Here is a 16,843-nt window from a genome sequence, read left to right as displayed (position 1 = left end):
ATAAGCAGGAAGAAGTCTTATTAGAATTGCTTTTTTATATAGAAGCTATATAAAAAAAATGTAGGGAGCATAATATAACCAAATACATCTGTAAAGATGGCTTTAATCTATCTGTGAAAAAACAGTTCTGCAATAAAATAAAAGAAAAGCTAGTTTCTAGAGTGAGCTGAAGCTTAAGCAGAACAATAAAAGGCTCTTTAAAGCTCCATTCTCAGTGAAGATGAGCAACTCCAGCTCTGCTTGTTTGGTGTTAAGGTGACTTTTAATAATATAAAAATGTAAGGCCAAGAGAGAAAATTTCTTCCTTTGTATTCTATAACAACTTAGTCTTATTAATAGCGTATTCTTTTGTTATTAATAAGACTTTTATGCCCCACAGTAACCTTTAACAGACACTGTTGACTTGAATAATATTTGCCTACTTTCTCCTAATGCTCATAAATTATAAAATAATTATAGGCAATTAAAGTGAAAGAGAATTTTGCTCAATTTTTTCTTTTTTAGACATTTACAAACTATTTTTTTCCACTGCCCACTTTATAGCCCGAGTCCTATATTTTCAGCTAAACTTAGCCAGCTTTCATGTCTTCTGTCTCAGACCATATCGTCATTCTGATGGCCTAATCCTTCCTCTTTCAGACATCTGTGTACCCTGTCTCTTGTGTTTCAGTTTTGTTTTTGTTTTTTGGCTTTTCAAATTGAGGATCTCTACCATTACTTAAAATTTTAATACTGTTTTCTCCTACTCAACATTCAGTAATAAAGCTTCTAAAGCTTCTATAAAACTATTCTTCCTCCTTTCTTTATACTTGTTTTACATTCTGCACTTGGTGATATCTTGCTTTTTTCCTTTTTTTTTTCTGTATCTTTGCATTAAAAAAAATGCATGTGGATCTCTGTGTACTTCACTAATTAAACTTTTCCAGTTGATCCTTTGACATATAGCTTCACCTAACTACTTTTACTTAGGCATCTTGGATTACTAGCAGATAGATATTTTCTCATTTTAAAATGAAGAGAGACAGATAGAGGGAGGCTAAGTATTTTGTCTAAGTGAGGGGTCATTTCATTAGTTGACACTAGTTCTTGCTGAGTTGTGTAACATATGCAGACCATAGCATTATTAAGAGTTTCACTTTCCTAAGAATTGTGTGTTCTCATAATTTGACATTCTGGCTAAATTATATCTTGGGTCACTTTCTCTAGCTAAGTTCTATTCTTCCACTGTATTCTTTTAGCTCCTCCTCTTAATTGGTGTGGTGGCTACTCCAAAGGTGGTTGCCCTTTTTAGATCCTGGTTTCCCTGGAAGGGAACAAAGTTCTTGGAAAATTACTGAAAACTTATTACTTATTTATCATTTCTTACATTATGTAGCTAGAGTCTTGAACCATTATCATATCATCTCTAGGAAAAAGGAATAAAATTAGTATATAATTGATTGAAAAAAACTAAAAAGCCTAATTAGGATTAAAACATTCTAGCTGTTTTCCAGTCATCTTTTGAGAGCAGGAAAGAAACAAGACGTATCTTTATTCACATATATAGAAGATGTTAAACAATCAAAGAGGGAACGTGAGTATTTGGTTGGAAATCTCTGCACGTGTTGGGAACCGGTGATCTTTGTTTGCAGATGTTGTTGGGCCCCAGTCATCAAGTGGCAAAATGCTCCTTGGAGAGGGGAGGGGGAGAGAATTGAAAAAAAGGAGGCCACTGGTGCAGAGACCTGGTCACTAGTCCAAAAAGATAGTTTCTTCCAGATAAAAGTACAAAAATAGAATGGATGTTGGGGGAGAAAGAACAGTCAGAAAGAAACAATGCTATAAAATGCTTTATCTAGAAAATGTTAGCCCTCCCTGACTAGTCTTGAAACAACTTTTGAAAAAAAGCTTTAAACAAACACTTTGCAGTTCACAGGATCTTTTCCACTTTGTAGCAAGGTAACGTGCTTTACGTGAATATTATGTTTCAAGATTCTCTAACTCATGCCTCCCTGCTCCCTCACACCCCAGGAAAGAGGAGGGCTGAGAACTGACAGGGGTCCAGACCTCATCCTCTCTCCTCCTCCTCATCCCCTTCCACCCTCCCCCTTCTCCTTCTCTAACCCTCTCCTCCTTTCTTCTCTTAAAGTAAGGCTTCTGTGCTACTTTCCTTGAAGTCCTGCAATGACCTGAACCACAACCATAAATAGATACCACCAATATTCCTTCATTTTATTCCAATTTTCAATTTTCTTCCCCCCCCCCATATTTCTCGAAAACAAATCAGCATAAGGTAGCAACAAATACAGTGCCATCATTCTGCATTCTTTGCTCTTGCAAATTATATGTAGGGAAGAAATGTACTTCAATGCTTTTTGACCTACCTCACTGTCTGGATTAAAAACTACACTTAGCAAAAGACAATAATCAATACATGTTAAATAATATTAACAAAAAGTATGCAGGAATTTTTTCAGCTTCACGGAAAAAAAGAATTTTAAAGACATCAATTTCCAGGAAAATTATTCTTGTAACCACTCCAAAGTTTTTTATTTTTCATTAAACGAACAAATGGAAAAAAGCACAAATGCCAAATCAAACAAAATCCTTAGCATTAAATATATTCTGGAGCTTGTGAAATTAAATTTGCATTTTTAAATGAATCCAAATGCCCCTTTAAAAAAGTAACCCACTTTTCCCCCCAATTTTTTTCTATGACAACCAGAATATTTATTAATGCTCTTTTCTTTTCTTTTCTTTTCTTTTCTTTTTTTTTTTTTTTTGCAGCATACTCATGTTTGGGGGAAAATGTTATTTGAAGAGAAATTTATTTTACGAAATTATAATTTACGGAAGGAGGTTTGAATTATTTGTCTGTAGGCAGCAGGTAGGAATAATGAAAATAATTCTTGTATTAAATCTTTTCTCATGGAAGGAAGAGAAACAAGAAGAATCGTAGGAAATCAGAGAACTTTTAAAAAACTCTATGGTGAAGATTTTTCCCCCTGCAAATGGTCGAGTCCAAAAAGGAGATTTGCAAAATGTGGGAATAATTTTAGCTCATTTAATATTTTAATACAAATAAAATCCAGACCTTCTAATGGCGACATAATCCACACAATGAACTGTCAAAATCACTTGAGCTTATGTACTAAGAGCAGTTCGTCATGGTTCCTGTGGCTTTTCCTTTTAGTGGGCCATGTTCATCCTTGGAACTTCAGAAATCACAGTATGAAAACTATAGACATTCTACAATCTGCTAGCACATTATTGAGATATTGGAAATATTAACCTCATTTCACCTACACAATCTTTCTCTCATCCTCACTGGCCATCTTGTCCCACTGAAAATGTCTCATTAAAATTCCCGCCCTTCTTAGCCGTTTCCTGTCTTTTGCCATAACTCCTAATTCCTCTCACCTCTGAAGATCTTTCCTGCTACCCTTTAAAACCTCCATTTGGCCTCTCTCATTCTAAGATTATTTCTTGAATCATTTAGTACCTTGCATCATCATAGCCTTCGTTTCCTGGTAGGTACCTAAGCTTTCTCCACTTCAATGATTGCCCTTCCCTCTGCACCCCATCCCTCTTGTGTTGCTTTTCCTCTGGTCAATTTTATTAATTCCCTGCCAGTCTATTGACTAGTGAATATGAAGTCTACCTTACACCGGGACACAGAAAGTACTCAGATTTACTTTTAATACTGAGAGGGGCCTCAATAAATATATATACACACAAAATTAGAGAAATGGAATAATAGAAGCTTTCAGGTTTCAGATTTCTAATATGAAAATGAATTTCAAATGAGTCGTCTCCTTGCTACTTTCCTAAAGTATCTTTTAAAATTTTATCAGGACACTAAAGGACTTTTATTACATAGGAGTTGAGAAGGAGCTAAGACCTTCAGCTTATATTTTGCCATTATATATAAGGTGGGAAAAAAAGCTTTCCAATTCTGTTGAGATGTAATTGACATATAACATTGTATAAGTTTAACGTGTACAACTTGTTGATTTGATACATTTATATACTGCAAATGATTACCACTGTAGCATTTGCAAACACCTTCATCATATCACATAATTACTACAGAACATTTAAGATCTACTTTCTTAGCAACTTTCAAGTATATAATACAGTATCATTAGCTGTAACCACAATGCTGTGTGTAAGATACCCAGAACTTTTTCATCTTCTAACTGGAACTTTACCCAACATCTCCTCATTTCCCTCATTCCCTACCCTTTGCCCCTCCTATCCATCATACTATAAGAAACTTTTGAAAAACAGAAAAGAAATGCACAATCAGAATTAAATAGATTTGTGAAAAGGATTCTGGCAGCAGTAGACTTAAAACCAGAGTCAACCTACTGAATGTCACACACATATCATTTGCTTAAGAAAATATGAAGGTAGACATCATATTTATATGGCACCTGCTTTCCAGAATTAGTTTATTTTGCTACCTCATTCAAACATGCGGAAGGAAAGTTTGTCTCGAATGAGATTTGATGGAATGACTTGACTGTAGTCCACTTACTCTAAAGTGGTTGGTTTTTTTTTTAACCTCTGCATCAGACTCTTTTTACTTCTACATGTCATAAATGACATAGAATTAAAATTAAAGATAAAAATATTGGGGGGCAGCCACTGGCTGTCATGTTTTTCTAGTCTTTCTCCGATGTGTGACATATTACAATTACTCTCCCATTCAAATCTATAGGTTCAAGTGTGTGCGTGGGGGGGGGGGGTGTGTTTGTGTGTGTATATCAGTGAAAGCACTCAGAAAGGATATTTAAATTCAGGACAGAGGGTCAACAATATGATAAAGGACATCTGCCAAAATATAGAAGTGATAAGCCAAGGGGAAGTATCAAATAGGAAATATTTTGGATATATACTCTGATTTTCTAGATTCTGGTTGTCAGAACTTATGTTTCTTTGAGGTGTATCCATATGAGAGTTTTGATGTAGACTATGTGGAGATTATTTTGAAAAGTAGAGGTCAGAGAGCAGAATTAAACCAGGGCTTAATTCTTAACATGATAAAGTGTAAAACATTGTAGTGAAAAGAAGTGTTCCCCAAGAGTGGTAAGCATGCTGGTTGGTTCATAAGGTACATGGTTGAACATTTTTTATTTCCAATAGCTTAATGAACAAATAATAATTCTGAAATATTTAACTATGATTTCTGTACATTATTTAAGCATATAATGTGTATATTATTTAACCATACGAACCATGATTTTATGTATATTGTTGCTTAGGATAGTAGTGATAGTAAGTTTCCTTAAAATTATTCAAGTACAAGAAATGTCAGTCGAATGGAAAAATGCTCAGTAAAAATGTATGGGTGACACACAAATATGGTGAAAGTTGTGAAAGAGGTTTATGAATGACCGGGAGGTTTGTGAAATGCTAGGTTAAAGAACTGAACATATTCTTTTAAACTAAGCACTTGCTATCTGTTATTGTCTTATGGATGAAAGTGTCAAGGAAGTAGAGTTGCATATGTTATATATTTTTAACTCATGAGATGTATCTATCCTGAGCATCATCTTATTTCTGTGCTAAATCAACCATTATATTTTGGACTGTGGGAAGAAGCCATGTTTGTCCACGACTCATGATGGTGTATAATGTGTCATGGAGTGATGTCTGTAGTGCAGTCTTTCACAACAGCACTACGCAAAGTAGAAAGATGAAAAAGACAACAATATACAATTGAACTAGGTCTAGTGATATAGATAGCTCACCATGACTGCAATAAACTAGTTTCCCATTCTTTGTGCTGTGGTCAAGTAGCCTAATGGATGTTCTTTTTGCTGAGCTCAATGCAACATCTCACACCAGATTTATTGGCTTGGCAAAGTTGCAAATTTTATTACGCAAAAGTTGAGAAAGAGCAAAGCTGAAGAGTGCTAAAAACAGTACACTTTGCTACTGTGTAGTATCTGTGTTTGAGGCTCAGGGTGTTTTATTTATAGATATCTATTAATACATAGCAAAAGATACAGAAAGAAACACATAAAAATACCTTTATCAAATAGTTTCTAGTATTCAAATGTTACAACAAAAGCAAAAACAGCAGCAACAAACTGTTCTATTGGGGAAAAAGCCATCTTCTTTACTTATTCTCTCCCTTCCCTTTCCTCTCAGAGGAGGATGGTGGCTACAAAGAGCCTTTCCCCTCCTGATCTTTAGGGGTAGGGGTGGGGACTGTGGAGGGAGATGGGATCTCCAATTTATAATTATGTCCAGTTATTTTAACCTCCTCTTCTCCTACCTCCCTCTCTAGCAATGCTTCAAGGGGAGGAGAGGTGGGAGCATCTATCTTGTAAAACTGGTTTGTTGGGGTTCCTTCTCCCTCCTCCTCTTGCTTTTTGGAAAACTTTTTTTTTTCTGGGCAGCTGTCTGGCAGTGCCATAGTTGCCTTCTGGGCTTGAAAGGGGCTTCCCCTTCCTTCTACAGTAGGAAAAAAGGGCTACTGCAAGACGTGGAGATGGAGAGATTGACAGAGAAGGCAGATACTACCACTCCCCCATGACATGCAAAAAAAGAGAAATGGACACACACACACACACACACACACACGTATACATCTTGGAAACTCAAGATTCAGAGATAGGCCAAGATTGTGTCTAGAACGATGGGACCCTCCCAGGTCTGAAACCTTTTACATTTACTTTACCATAGTTCTGGGAGGCATGGGTGAGGTGTTGGGGGGCAGATCATTGCCACACACTTTTTGTTTATAATTAAAATACATTCACAGGATGACGATGAGAGAAGAAGGAGGGCTGTGAGAAGGGCATGTGGACAGTTTCATTTTGCTTCACTTCTCCACCTGACTGTTGAGTGCTGATTTCAGCTGCCGGCACCTACAAGGGGCAGCCTTACCAAGGTAGGGGTGCGGGGAGCTGTGGAGAGATGGGCTTCTCTACTGGAGGGTAGCCCTGACTGGACCCAGGGAGACTGGGGAAGGTGAGGGCGGTAAGAGCTTAGGACATGTTGGTCCTAACTGTGGCACATGTTTTGGTAAAGTTGCCAAGAGGTTAAAAAAGAGGGCGTGTTGCGGGGACCCCTGCTAAAACACATTTCCCATACCACCTTTCCCTTGCCGAGGGAAGCTTGACTCCTGTGACTGTGACATCAGCTTTCCTCTGCTGTCCCTGACGTCTGTTGAGGGGGAAGAGATTGGGATATACTGGCCAGAGCTGAGAGGGGTAGAGCTGGCTTCCTGCTTGGTGCCACCCAGTCCTATGGGGTGCTATGCCCTCCCCAGCCCCCAGGGCTGGGCTGAGGTACCATAGGGAGGAAGCAGAGGGCCAAAGCAGAGGCCCCTGGGGATTGGATGAAGGCTCTTCTGTTCATGTGGCAGGGAGGGATCCTGCCTTCCTCTCATCTCCAGCTTTTGCTATTGTGGGACACTTCAGGGGACAGACACTGACACTGCTACTGTTACTGTCTCCCTAGCCGGGGTGACTTCCAGGCAGATCCAGGAGTTTCAAGTGTGCTCGGGTCCACAGCTTTGGTGTTGGGATAAAATCTGTCTCTTTGAATCTAGAGGTGAAGGGCAAGCAGAAAGAAGGAAAAAGAAACAGTTCATGGGATCCTCTTGAGTATTGGAAAAGATCCACATTTGAATTCCGTAGGGGGGGAAATTGGAGTAAGACAAGATGAGGAAATGGAGGAAGCATCTATTTGATGGAGTCCCTACATGCTTGATGTGAACTCATCTTTAACCTGTGCAAAGTTGCTCCAAATTATCTCACAAGCCTTACCCAGAACACTGTGAGAAATTTGGTGGAGCATGGAAATTCTGGGTGCTTCAGCTCTGTTACCTAAAAAATGAGGCTAATTGAAAATACCAACATCTTAACATTTATGTTTTGCCTTATACATTACAACATGTTATCATCTCTGCAGTGACTGCCCTGTCGGTGCCTCAGAGGGTAGTTCAAGGTTAAGTAGACAGAAAATTGCTTTGAAAATGTAAACATATTATTAAATATGAGGTATTATCTGATCTCTTATTCAGAATAGCCATTTCCTCCTTCCCAACACCACCCGCATTGCATATTCACCTAATCCTGTGCAAGAACACTCTTTTGCCCTAAACGAAGAAAGCAAACGAAAAACCCCAGTAAGGATATCCCTTCGTAGGGGACATCACCCCGTTTCTTATGTTAGGCGCTATTGCTTGCCCTTTCTCAGCTTCCACCTCAGATTGCGTTTCCTTCTGTTATTCAGAAGCCAAGACTTAGTTTTTGTCCTCAGAAAACATCAGCCCCTGTAGCTCTTTGTCTCCTCCTGGCGTTCCTCTCTAGCTATTTCTTGAGATTGGAGCTGTTGAGCGCTGGGAGTTCTCCGCAGGGGAAGAAGGGTAGTATCCCCCCCCCCCCCGCCGCCGCCCCCCGCCTCGTGAGTGGGGAGGGGGCGGCTTCTAATCGGTATTAAGCATGTGCCTGAAGGGTCCTCACTTTTTTTTTTTTTTTCAAGTAAAAGTCCTTTCCTTGCCATTCCCTCACCGATCTTTTTCTCCGTGGAAGCAAAGAACTTCGGCAAAAAAAGACTTACGGGAGGGGGCTTGAAGTAAGAGAAAAGTACATTAATCTGCCAAAATAATTTGATCCCGAGTAGGGGGGAAATGGAGGGAGAGCGTTCCCTTGTTTGATCGACATTAAGGAATCAGAGAGACATAAAAGGAAAATGAAGTGAACAACAATTTAAAAAAATTCCCCGCACACAATACAATCTATTTAAACTGTAGCTCATACTTTTCATACCAATGGTATGACTTTTCTGGAGTCCTTCTCCTGATTCTTGAACTCTGGGGCTGGCAGCTTGCAAAGGGGAAGCAGACTCCAGCGCTGCACGGGCAGGTTTACCAAAGGTCTCCAATGAGTATTTTCTTTTTCTTAGCCCTGCCCCTGAATTGTCAGACGGCGGGCGTCTGCCTCTGAAGTTAGCAGTGATTTCCTTTAGAGCCTGGCCTTATCTCCGGCTGCACGTTGCCTGTTGGTGACTAATAACACAATAACATTGTCTGGAGTTGGAATAAAGTCGGAGCTGTTTACCCCCACTCTATAGGGGTTCAATATAAAAAGCAGGCGGAGAGCTGTCCAAGTCAGACGCACTTCTGCATCTGCGCTGCGGCGAGCGCCAGCTCCGCGAGGGTCCTCCGGGTCGCTGCCGCCGTCCCCGCACGCCACCGCCTCGTGGTCTTCAGACTTCTCCCACTGCCATCTCTCCTGGCAGAAACTTCTTTTTCTCCCCATTAAAGAGCATTTAAACTGAAAGATCACTTTGAGATCAGAATAACCAGAAGCACTTTGAGAGAACTGACGCTGCCTTTCTTCTTCCTTCGGGTTTAGTTTGCAGAGGAGGAATTTTTATCCCTTTTTCAGAATGGATTATTTCCCCATGATTTTCTCTCTGCTGTTTGTGGCTTTCCAAGGAGCTCCAGAAACAGGTAGGCACGTTGACTTATAAATATATGAATGTTAATAATGTCTTCTTATCCACCTTAATGGTTTTCTCACTTCTGTTTTTCTCCTGCTTTTTACTGCTGCAGGTCAGATATCTAGTGTCTGCGAATTATTACTCAAAGCTATTTAAGTTTTCTAGTGGGGGGAAAAATTCCTCTATGGAAAACAACTACTCCTACAGCATTTAAATAACACTATTATTATAGTGTAGTGTATTTCCTTGGTTTTTAACAATATAACTTAAGAAACGTAAAGACAAGATTAATTTAGCCAAATGTATATTTGCAGTGTATGTTTTCATACAGGTTATAGGATGCATAGGAACGTATATCTTATTCAAATACTGTTTTAATAGTGCGTTAATGTGTAAAATATTTAAACATTTCAGCTTGAAGACAAGGAATTTTATTCAAGTTATTCAAGCAATATACGAGCAGTAAAATCACCTGCAGAACAGTCTGCTGAATAACCCCCGCAGGCGGTTTCAGGGTGAAGCAGATGTTTTCTTTAAAATTTGTCATTATTGACTTTAGGTTTCTTTTGGCAGATTTTTGGCATCCAAAACAATATGAGCTCTATTTTCAGTTTTATTCACCTGTCCTGGGAGGGGAGCTGGGATAAATCTTGGCTGCTTAAGGATTTAGATAGGACATGTGCATCTGCCTGGTTCTCCCTTCCAGGGTCAATGCACTTTTTTTGTCTTTTCTTGACCCTGACTAAAGAGAAAGGATGTCAAGGGAATGAAAATCCTGGAATGTGTCTGATCATTTGAAATGTACAAAATTGGGCAGATGAGCTGCATGGCTAACTTGTCAGGAAGAAGACCCGGTGCAGCAGCACAGAGGGGGAGGAGGCGACCCCACACGTGCCGGGCTGTGCGGGGGATTCCAAATTCGACACCCATGGACTGTTAACTAGGTCCCCTGAGCTTCTGCTCAGCTTCACTTTAGGTCAGTGGTTTCTGTGGAGCTGATGGCCTGGAATGAGTATTGGAAAGCTGATTTCTCTTTCCTTCCAGTCATCTCCCCAAAGCTCTTGACCTCCACCTAATTCCAAAGGGGTACATATCATCTGGGCTACTCCCTGCCCTACACAAGGTGTGAAGTGGTAGGTACTCTCCTAAGTGGAAGGTCATCTCACGTGGGGAAGTGGCTCCAAACATAGGAAGAGGCAATGTGATTAATTTAATTTTAGAGTTTTGGTCCTCCGCCAATTTTTAGCCACCAAAGGTTGTCCCCTTGAGGCTGCCCTACTGAGTTCCATGCAGAAGGCGACCTAGATTCTAACGGGCAACACTTCCAAGCATTTTCTTGAGGGCTGCCTCAAGGGGGCTGGTAAGTCCCTCTCCAGGTGGTTGTTTCCTCTGCTCTTATGTAACCTTTCTGAAGCTGATAAGGCAGTGGGGGTAAAGGTGAAGTCATGCTAAGGAGGGAAAAAGTAAAGAGCCCTTTTCCTCCGTGTTTCTTGCTGAAGGCAGGCTGTATGCTTCCCCTGCTTTTATTTGGACTGCTATGTCCAGCGTCAATCCTGTGATCCAGTGTACCCCTGGCTTCTGAGGAGACATCCCCACTAACCTGCTTTTTTCTCTCCTCAGCTGTTTTGGGTGCTGAGCTCAGCACGGGGGCCAACGATGGAGGAGAGAAGCCCTCTCCCAGTGACCCCTGGAGGCCCCGCCGCCGCTCGAAGCGCTGCTCCTGCTCTTCCTTGATGGATAAAGAGTGTGTCTACTTCTGCCACCTGGACATCATCTGGGTCAACACTCCCGAGTGAGTCTCTAGAGGGCATTGTAACTCTAGTCATTCCTTAGCTCTGGCTTCAGCAGAGACCGGACCCTAGTAACTCTAGTTACATTTCAGGGAAGCCCCTGGTTTGGATTCTGGAAGTAGCATTTCTGACAACAGGGTAGTGCCTCATTGGGTGGGGATAGTGTCCTTCCATTCCTGAAAAGAACAAGACAGCCTGGGTCTTAGCAACAGAGGGAAGGGTCTTCTGAGACACTATGGGTCAGACTACTCATGCCAAAATAGATGGAAAGAGCTGATGGCAAGTGGCTGCCACACATTCTGAGGAGAAAATTTAAGTATGAGGCCTCGGGGGAATGTTTTCTCAGTGGGATCTGCCCCTGTTTAGGGAATAAGTTGCGGAGATCACATGGCTTCTGATGGGAGGGTGGAGACTTAAGAGGCAGAAGGGATTATAGCTTTATAATCCAATCCCTTCTTTTTACTTAGAGAGAAACTAAGACCCGAAATGTTGAAGTCACTGTGCTGTGCGAGTATGGGCTGTGGCAGTACTGTACCTCAAACCTGGATGTGCCGAGTCTTCTGTACTTTTCCTTTAGAAAAGCTCATCTCAGGACAGCAATAGAAACACTGTCCGTAGACTTCCCTTCTGCCTCCAAAGTGTAGAAAGCACTTTCTCCCCCTCTGCCCTGAAAACTAGTTCACCCATCAGCAGTAATCAACAAAAACTTGTTTATTGTGCCTGCAGTTTCCCAGCATGGCAAGGGATGACCAAAATCCAAACAAAATCAAATCAAAACCAAACAAAAGCCATCACGAGCCTAATACTTAGTAAGGTGACTCTTCAAAGGGGAGAACTTTGTTTCTTAGCTGGGAATCAAAGCAGACACATTGGAAGTTCCTGGAGAGCATTCTGGCAACAAGTCCTTCTGTAGTCATATTACCAAATTGTAGGGGACTCGCAAACATGGGAGTAGTAGGTGTTCTTCCGCCCCCTCAGAGGGCACTTCTAGCATTATCGTATGACTCGAATTGAAAATAGGTGTTCCAAATCTTGTGTGTTATGGTTTTGCATGGTTTCAAAGTCCCTCTTTTCCCTTTCCCCATAGCTGTTAGCTAAATAGAATGTTAGAAAAGGAAAAAATATGAAACAAACACCAAAACAGAGATGTCATAATTTGGGATAAGAAACAATGCTGCTTGTGTCGAGAGAAGAAATTGAACTTTGTTAAGAGTGGAAATGGAATTTCATTGAATTGGAAAAACTGGTTTCTCCCAGTTGGGTACATACGCTCAGGGCCATTGACAAGCATGTGATCCTGACTTGCCATGCTCCACTCTCTTAAGTTTCTCTACCAGACACCCTGTAGTGAGCTCCTGGTGTCCAAATGGAATAAGCGTGACTCATAGAATGTATCATTTTGATGACTGTTGATTATGCTAATATATTTTATTCCTCTCTTTTGATAATAGGCATATTGTTCCGTATGGACTTGGAAGCCCTTCTAGGTCCAAACGATCTTTAAAGGATTTATTTCCTACAAAAACAACAGACCACAAGAATAGATGCCAATGTGCTAGCCAAAAAGACAAGAAGTGCTGGAATTTTTGCCAAGCAGGAAAAGAACTCAGGTGAGTAGAAACACCATTGCTTTCGAAAAGTTTTGTGGCCTCCCGATCTTCTTCCTGTTATAATGCTGCTAATAAGAGGCATAAACTTCCACTTATAAGATAAATAAGCCATAGGGATGTACTGTATAGCACAGAAAATATGTCAATAATGTCATAATAACTCTGCATAGTGACAGACAAATACCAGACTTACCATGGTGATTCCATTGTAAGATATATAAATATCGACTTACTATGTTGTACATCCAAAGCTAATATAATATTGTATGCCAACTACACTTTAATATTGTTTTAAAGAGATTAACAGAGATACTGAGAGCAACTGAAGGTGTCATTGCTGAAATGTTTTTTCCTATGTGTATTTTAACAGGGACCAAGACACTGTGGAGAAAGGCTGGAATGACCATAAGAAAGGAAAAGACTGTTCTAAGTTTGGAAAGACATGTATTCATCAGCAGCTGGTAGAAGGAAGAAAACTAAGAAGGTAGGAGGCCCACAAGAACATCGAGCCCCCATCACCAATGCTAATAGTCTGCTCCTCCCAGTCATTCTTGAGATCTTCATATTTTATAGATTAAAAAGAGCAAAGGAATCTCTGTCAAATACTTTTTTGAAGACCTTAAATGCAGAGTGCTGCCCACTTTGGTGATCTTTAGCACATATTTTCAGTAGGAAGGGGGATTGTTCACAAACAAAATATATTTAGAGACACTTATATCCAGTCTTTGCCCTTCTGAGTCAACATATTTACCACTTTCCCTGAGAAATTGAAAATCATTTTAGAGAGAAGTCTTTTTTTTTTTTTTTAAATCGAAGTGTCATGTATGATCAAGTTCTTCAAAATGTAGCAGTTATTCAAATGGCCAAAGGGAAAATAAAGTCATTAGGTAGGGTTGGTGAGAGTTAGAACATGCTGTTTTTTGGGGTTTATTTATTTATTTCAAATAGGGAAGTACATTTGGTGGAGAGCCAATGCCATTCCCAAAAGCACTCTTGTTATCTAGTTAGTCATGAGCTGGGGCAGAGAAGGGGTCTGGATTAGGCAATACCACAGGGTTGCTTTTAGCTGCTCCACAGTGATGACCCTTCCCAGTCCTAAGTATTTGGGAATTCACGACCTAGAGGGAGGAAGCCTGCTGTCAGCTCTGTTATATGTTTTACTTTTCCCTATCTTGGTCTGTGGAAACTTTTCCTAGAAATCCAGTGGCAAGAAGTTTTATGATCTAAGTGTTCTGTGTATGGGCCCAGCCTTCATGAACAACTTCTGAGTTGTTTACCACTAACATGTGGGACATCATCATACCTGCCATTGCAGTGTCCATATTTATGGTCTCAGGCCACTGATGCTCCACCCAGATTTCAAGATTACATAAACCACAGCTTTTGAACTGACTTGGATTATTTTTTCCCTATTAGTTTCTGTTATATCAACTATCAAATCAATTACAGTTCTTCCCTCTTTCTCCTGCAAAAAACATTAAGCCTGTAAAAAAAAGTTTCTTTTTTGTTTTTTTGTTTTTTCAATTGCCATACAACCTTTGCTTTGGGCCAATGCATACACCTCCTCTCTTTTTATGTCTTTCCTAGTAAGGTGGTGGTGGGTGGGATGGGGATACAGAAGAAAAGAAAATACATCTAGTTTGCATTAAAATTGTACTTTAAAATTATATTTAATGCCCAGTTCCCTTTAGATATGACCATATCACCCTTCATCTCAGCCCTTTTCATTCTAGGTATAAAAAGCAGGCTTTCTTTTCACTTGAGGTTAGCAAAGGGTAGCACACTGTTGCGGTTGGCGGTGAAAGTTCAGGAACCAGACTTAGATTTGTTTGTGCCAGACTCTAATTTTAGATGTTTCTTTTGCCCAGGAGTGATATTTTTAAAAAATAACATTTGTTTTCTCTTGTCTCGTTTTAATAGGTTGGAGGCCATCGGCAACAGCATCAAAACATCTTTTCGTATTGCAAAGCTGAAAACTGAACTCTATAGAGAGAAGAAAGTGAACCACAACCGAACACACTGATTACAGATTGTCCTGTCTGAAGCCATCTCCTCCGCAGAGAGAACCGTGCTATGCGGCTGACTGCACTCTCTCCACACTGGCTGGGATCAGAGCAAAAGCATCCTTCTTGCTTAGATCATTTCTTGTTCCAGACTGGCAAAGGACAAGCATCCTCCTCCTAAACATTCCAAGAACGATTAAGGAGTCCCCCAACCCTTTTTCATTTGCTTTCATCAGTGGTAACTGCTTTCCTCTCTCCTCTTTTGGGGTGACAATGGACCACTCAGAGAAAGCAGAGAGACACAATGACTTGCAAATTATGGTGGCATCCTTCACAGGGAGGAGAGGAGACTCCACATGCTGCAGGTGGGGTTCCTGAAGAGAGTATGAAGGGAGCCTTTGTGTCTCACTTAGGCGCCTGGCACATTTCAGGGAGAAACTGTAAAGTCCACGCAAAGGTTTGCTAAGGAATGCACAAATTGAAAACTCTAGTTAAAGAAAAAAAGGATTTTTAAAAAAAAAATTCATAAATGCAAAACTGAAAGAAACTGTTACTACTGTAAATCAGGATATGTTTCATAAATATGAGTCTACCTCACCTGTATTGCACTCTGACAGAAGTATTTCCCCACCTTTAATTATTTGCCTCCCAAACTCTTCTCCTTTCTATTATCCCCTCCCCTGAAACCTCCATACTAAATCCTAGCCTCATTGAAATCTGGTCTAAAATGTCAGTAGTAGATATAACATTTTCATGGTAATTTACTAGCTCTGATCCATAAGAAAAGAAGATAATTGAATCAGGATATTCCCTTACCTTGATCTTTTTTGGAAACACAATGGTATGGGGTTGTTTATGAAAGACATTGAAGAGTAAATGTTGGTTAAGCTTTAAAGCAGTAAAATTACTGTTCTTTATGTAACTGGCGAATGGAAGAGGTTGGATTAAATTTTGATGTACTTATTTTTTTATAGATATTTATATTCAAACAATTTATTCCTTATATTTACCATGTTGAATATATGTCTGGGCAGGCCATATTGGTCTATGTATTTTTAAAAATGTATTTCTGAATGAAATTGAGAAAATGCTTTGTTTTGCCTGTCAAGGTAATAACTTTAGAAAATAAATATTTTTTCCCTACTGTACTGATTTTGAATCATTTCTGAAATTCTTAAGAAGTGGGTCAATGGTAAGAATTATGAAGGGAAACGATTATTAAAGATGGTTTCTTAGAAAGGTGACAATCAGAAGGAAAATAGTTTTTGCTAATTAAAAATACTTTGATCTATACTTAAAATTTGCCTTTCCATTTCATTAAGGTAAAAACAAAATCAAAACCAGCTTTAACCCCTCTTTCTTTCCCTGCATAGCAGCCTTCTGTTTCCTCTTCACCTAAAAACTCTCCAGGGACTTCATCCATTAGCTTTGCTTAGACTCTTAGACAGTATCCAACAGTTTAAGTGGATGGTGTGGTGAGAGGAGCTTTCTCCATATTAATTGACTGAAGGAAGCAATGGCAAAGCAACCTTCCAAAATATGCCCAATCGTACATAGTTCCATACCAGAGTAGCTTTGAGAAAATGGCCTGCTCAGAGCAAGTTAAGGGCCTCTAATGGCTTTTTATTTTCTCTGATTAAGAATTTTGTTTATTCAGAGCCACTGAATACCTTCACTCATTCATGGTAGCCCAGGACTGGACACATGCCCATGGAGGTAGAGGTACTAAATGCTAATTCTGAGTGTCCTGCATCACAGCACTGCCCTCCTCTCTGCTTTGCCTTGCTGGCCTTGCCAAACCATTGGGGAGAGCAGAATTATAAATGGTTGTTACCAACAGAAGCCCATAAGAGCTTGATCAACTTCTGAGAATCTTTACCACCCTTCTTTAATGGTGTTTGAAAGAATGTGTGGCATTCAACAAATATTAGCTCACAGTGATCACTGCTGTCGAAACAGTGACACATCTGAAAGATGTTAAATAACAGCCTTCAGG

The 16,843-nt window shown here is 40.0% G+C and overlaps 1 protein-coding gene across 1 annotated transcript; it reads left to right on the top strand.

Moving 5' to 3' along the window:
* Positions 1 to 8,825: 8,825 nt before the first annotated feature.
* Positions 8,826 to 15,995, top strand: EDN1 (endothelin 1). Its single transcript, XM_016154343.2, has 5 exons — positions 8,826 to 9,454; positions 11,065 to 11,236; positions 12,686 to 12,844; positions 13,215 to 13,328; positions 14,765 to 15,995. Exons 1-5 carry the CDS (start codon positions 9,391 to 9,393, stop codon positions 14,865 to 14,867), a joined length of 612 nt encoding a protein of 203 aa, XP_016009829.1. The 5' UTR covers positions 8,826 to 9,390; the 3' UTR covers positions 14,868 to 15,995.
* The last annotated feature ends 848 nt before the right edge of the window (positions 15,996 to 16,843 follow it).

Source organism: Rousettus aegyptiacus, unplaced genomic scaffold, assembly GCF_014176215.1.
Source record: "Rousettus aegyptiacus isolate mRouAeg1 unplaced genomic scaffold, mRouAeg1.p scaffold_m13_p_1, whole genome shotgun sequence".
Taxonomy (NCBI): domain Eukaryota; kingdom Metazoa; phylum Chordata; class Mammalia; order Chiroptera; family Pteropodidae; genus Rousettus; species Rousettus aegyptiacus.
The sequence above is the reverse complement of the archived record's forward strand: the minus strand, read 5'-3'. Positions and strand labels throughout refer to the sequence as shown.

Bases quoted from the DNA above. Each gene is read 5' to 3' on its own strand.
- EDN1 (XM_016154343.2), top strand. From the start codon at position 9,391: ATGGATTATTTCCCCATGATTTTCTCTCTGCTGTTTGTGGCTTTCCAA. The intron at 11,237-12,685 runs GTGAGTCTCTAG...TTTTGATAATAG, and splicing joins ATCTGGGTCAACACTCCCGA to GCATATTGTTCCGTATGGAC. The intron at 13,329-14,764 runs GTAGGAGGCCCA...TCGTTTTAATAG, and splicing joins GAAGGAAGAAAACTAAGAAG to GTTGGAGGCCATCGGCAACA.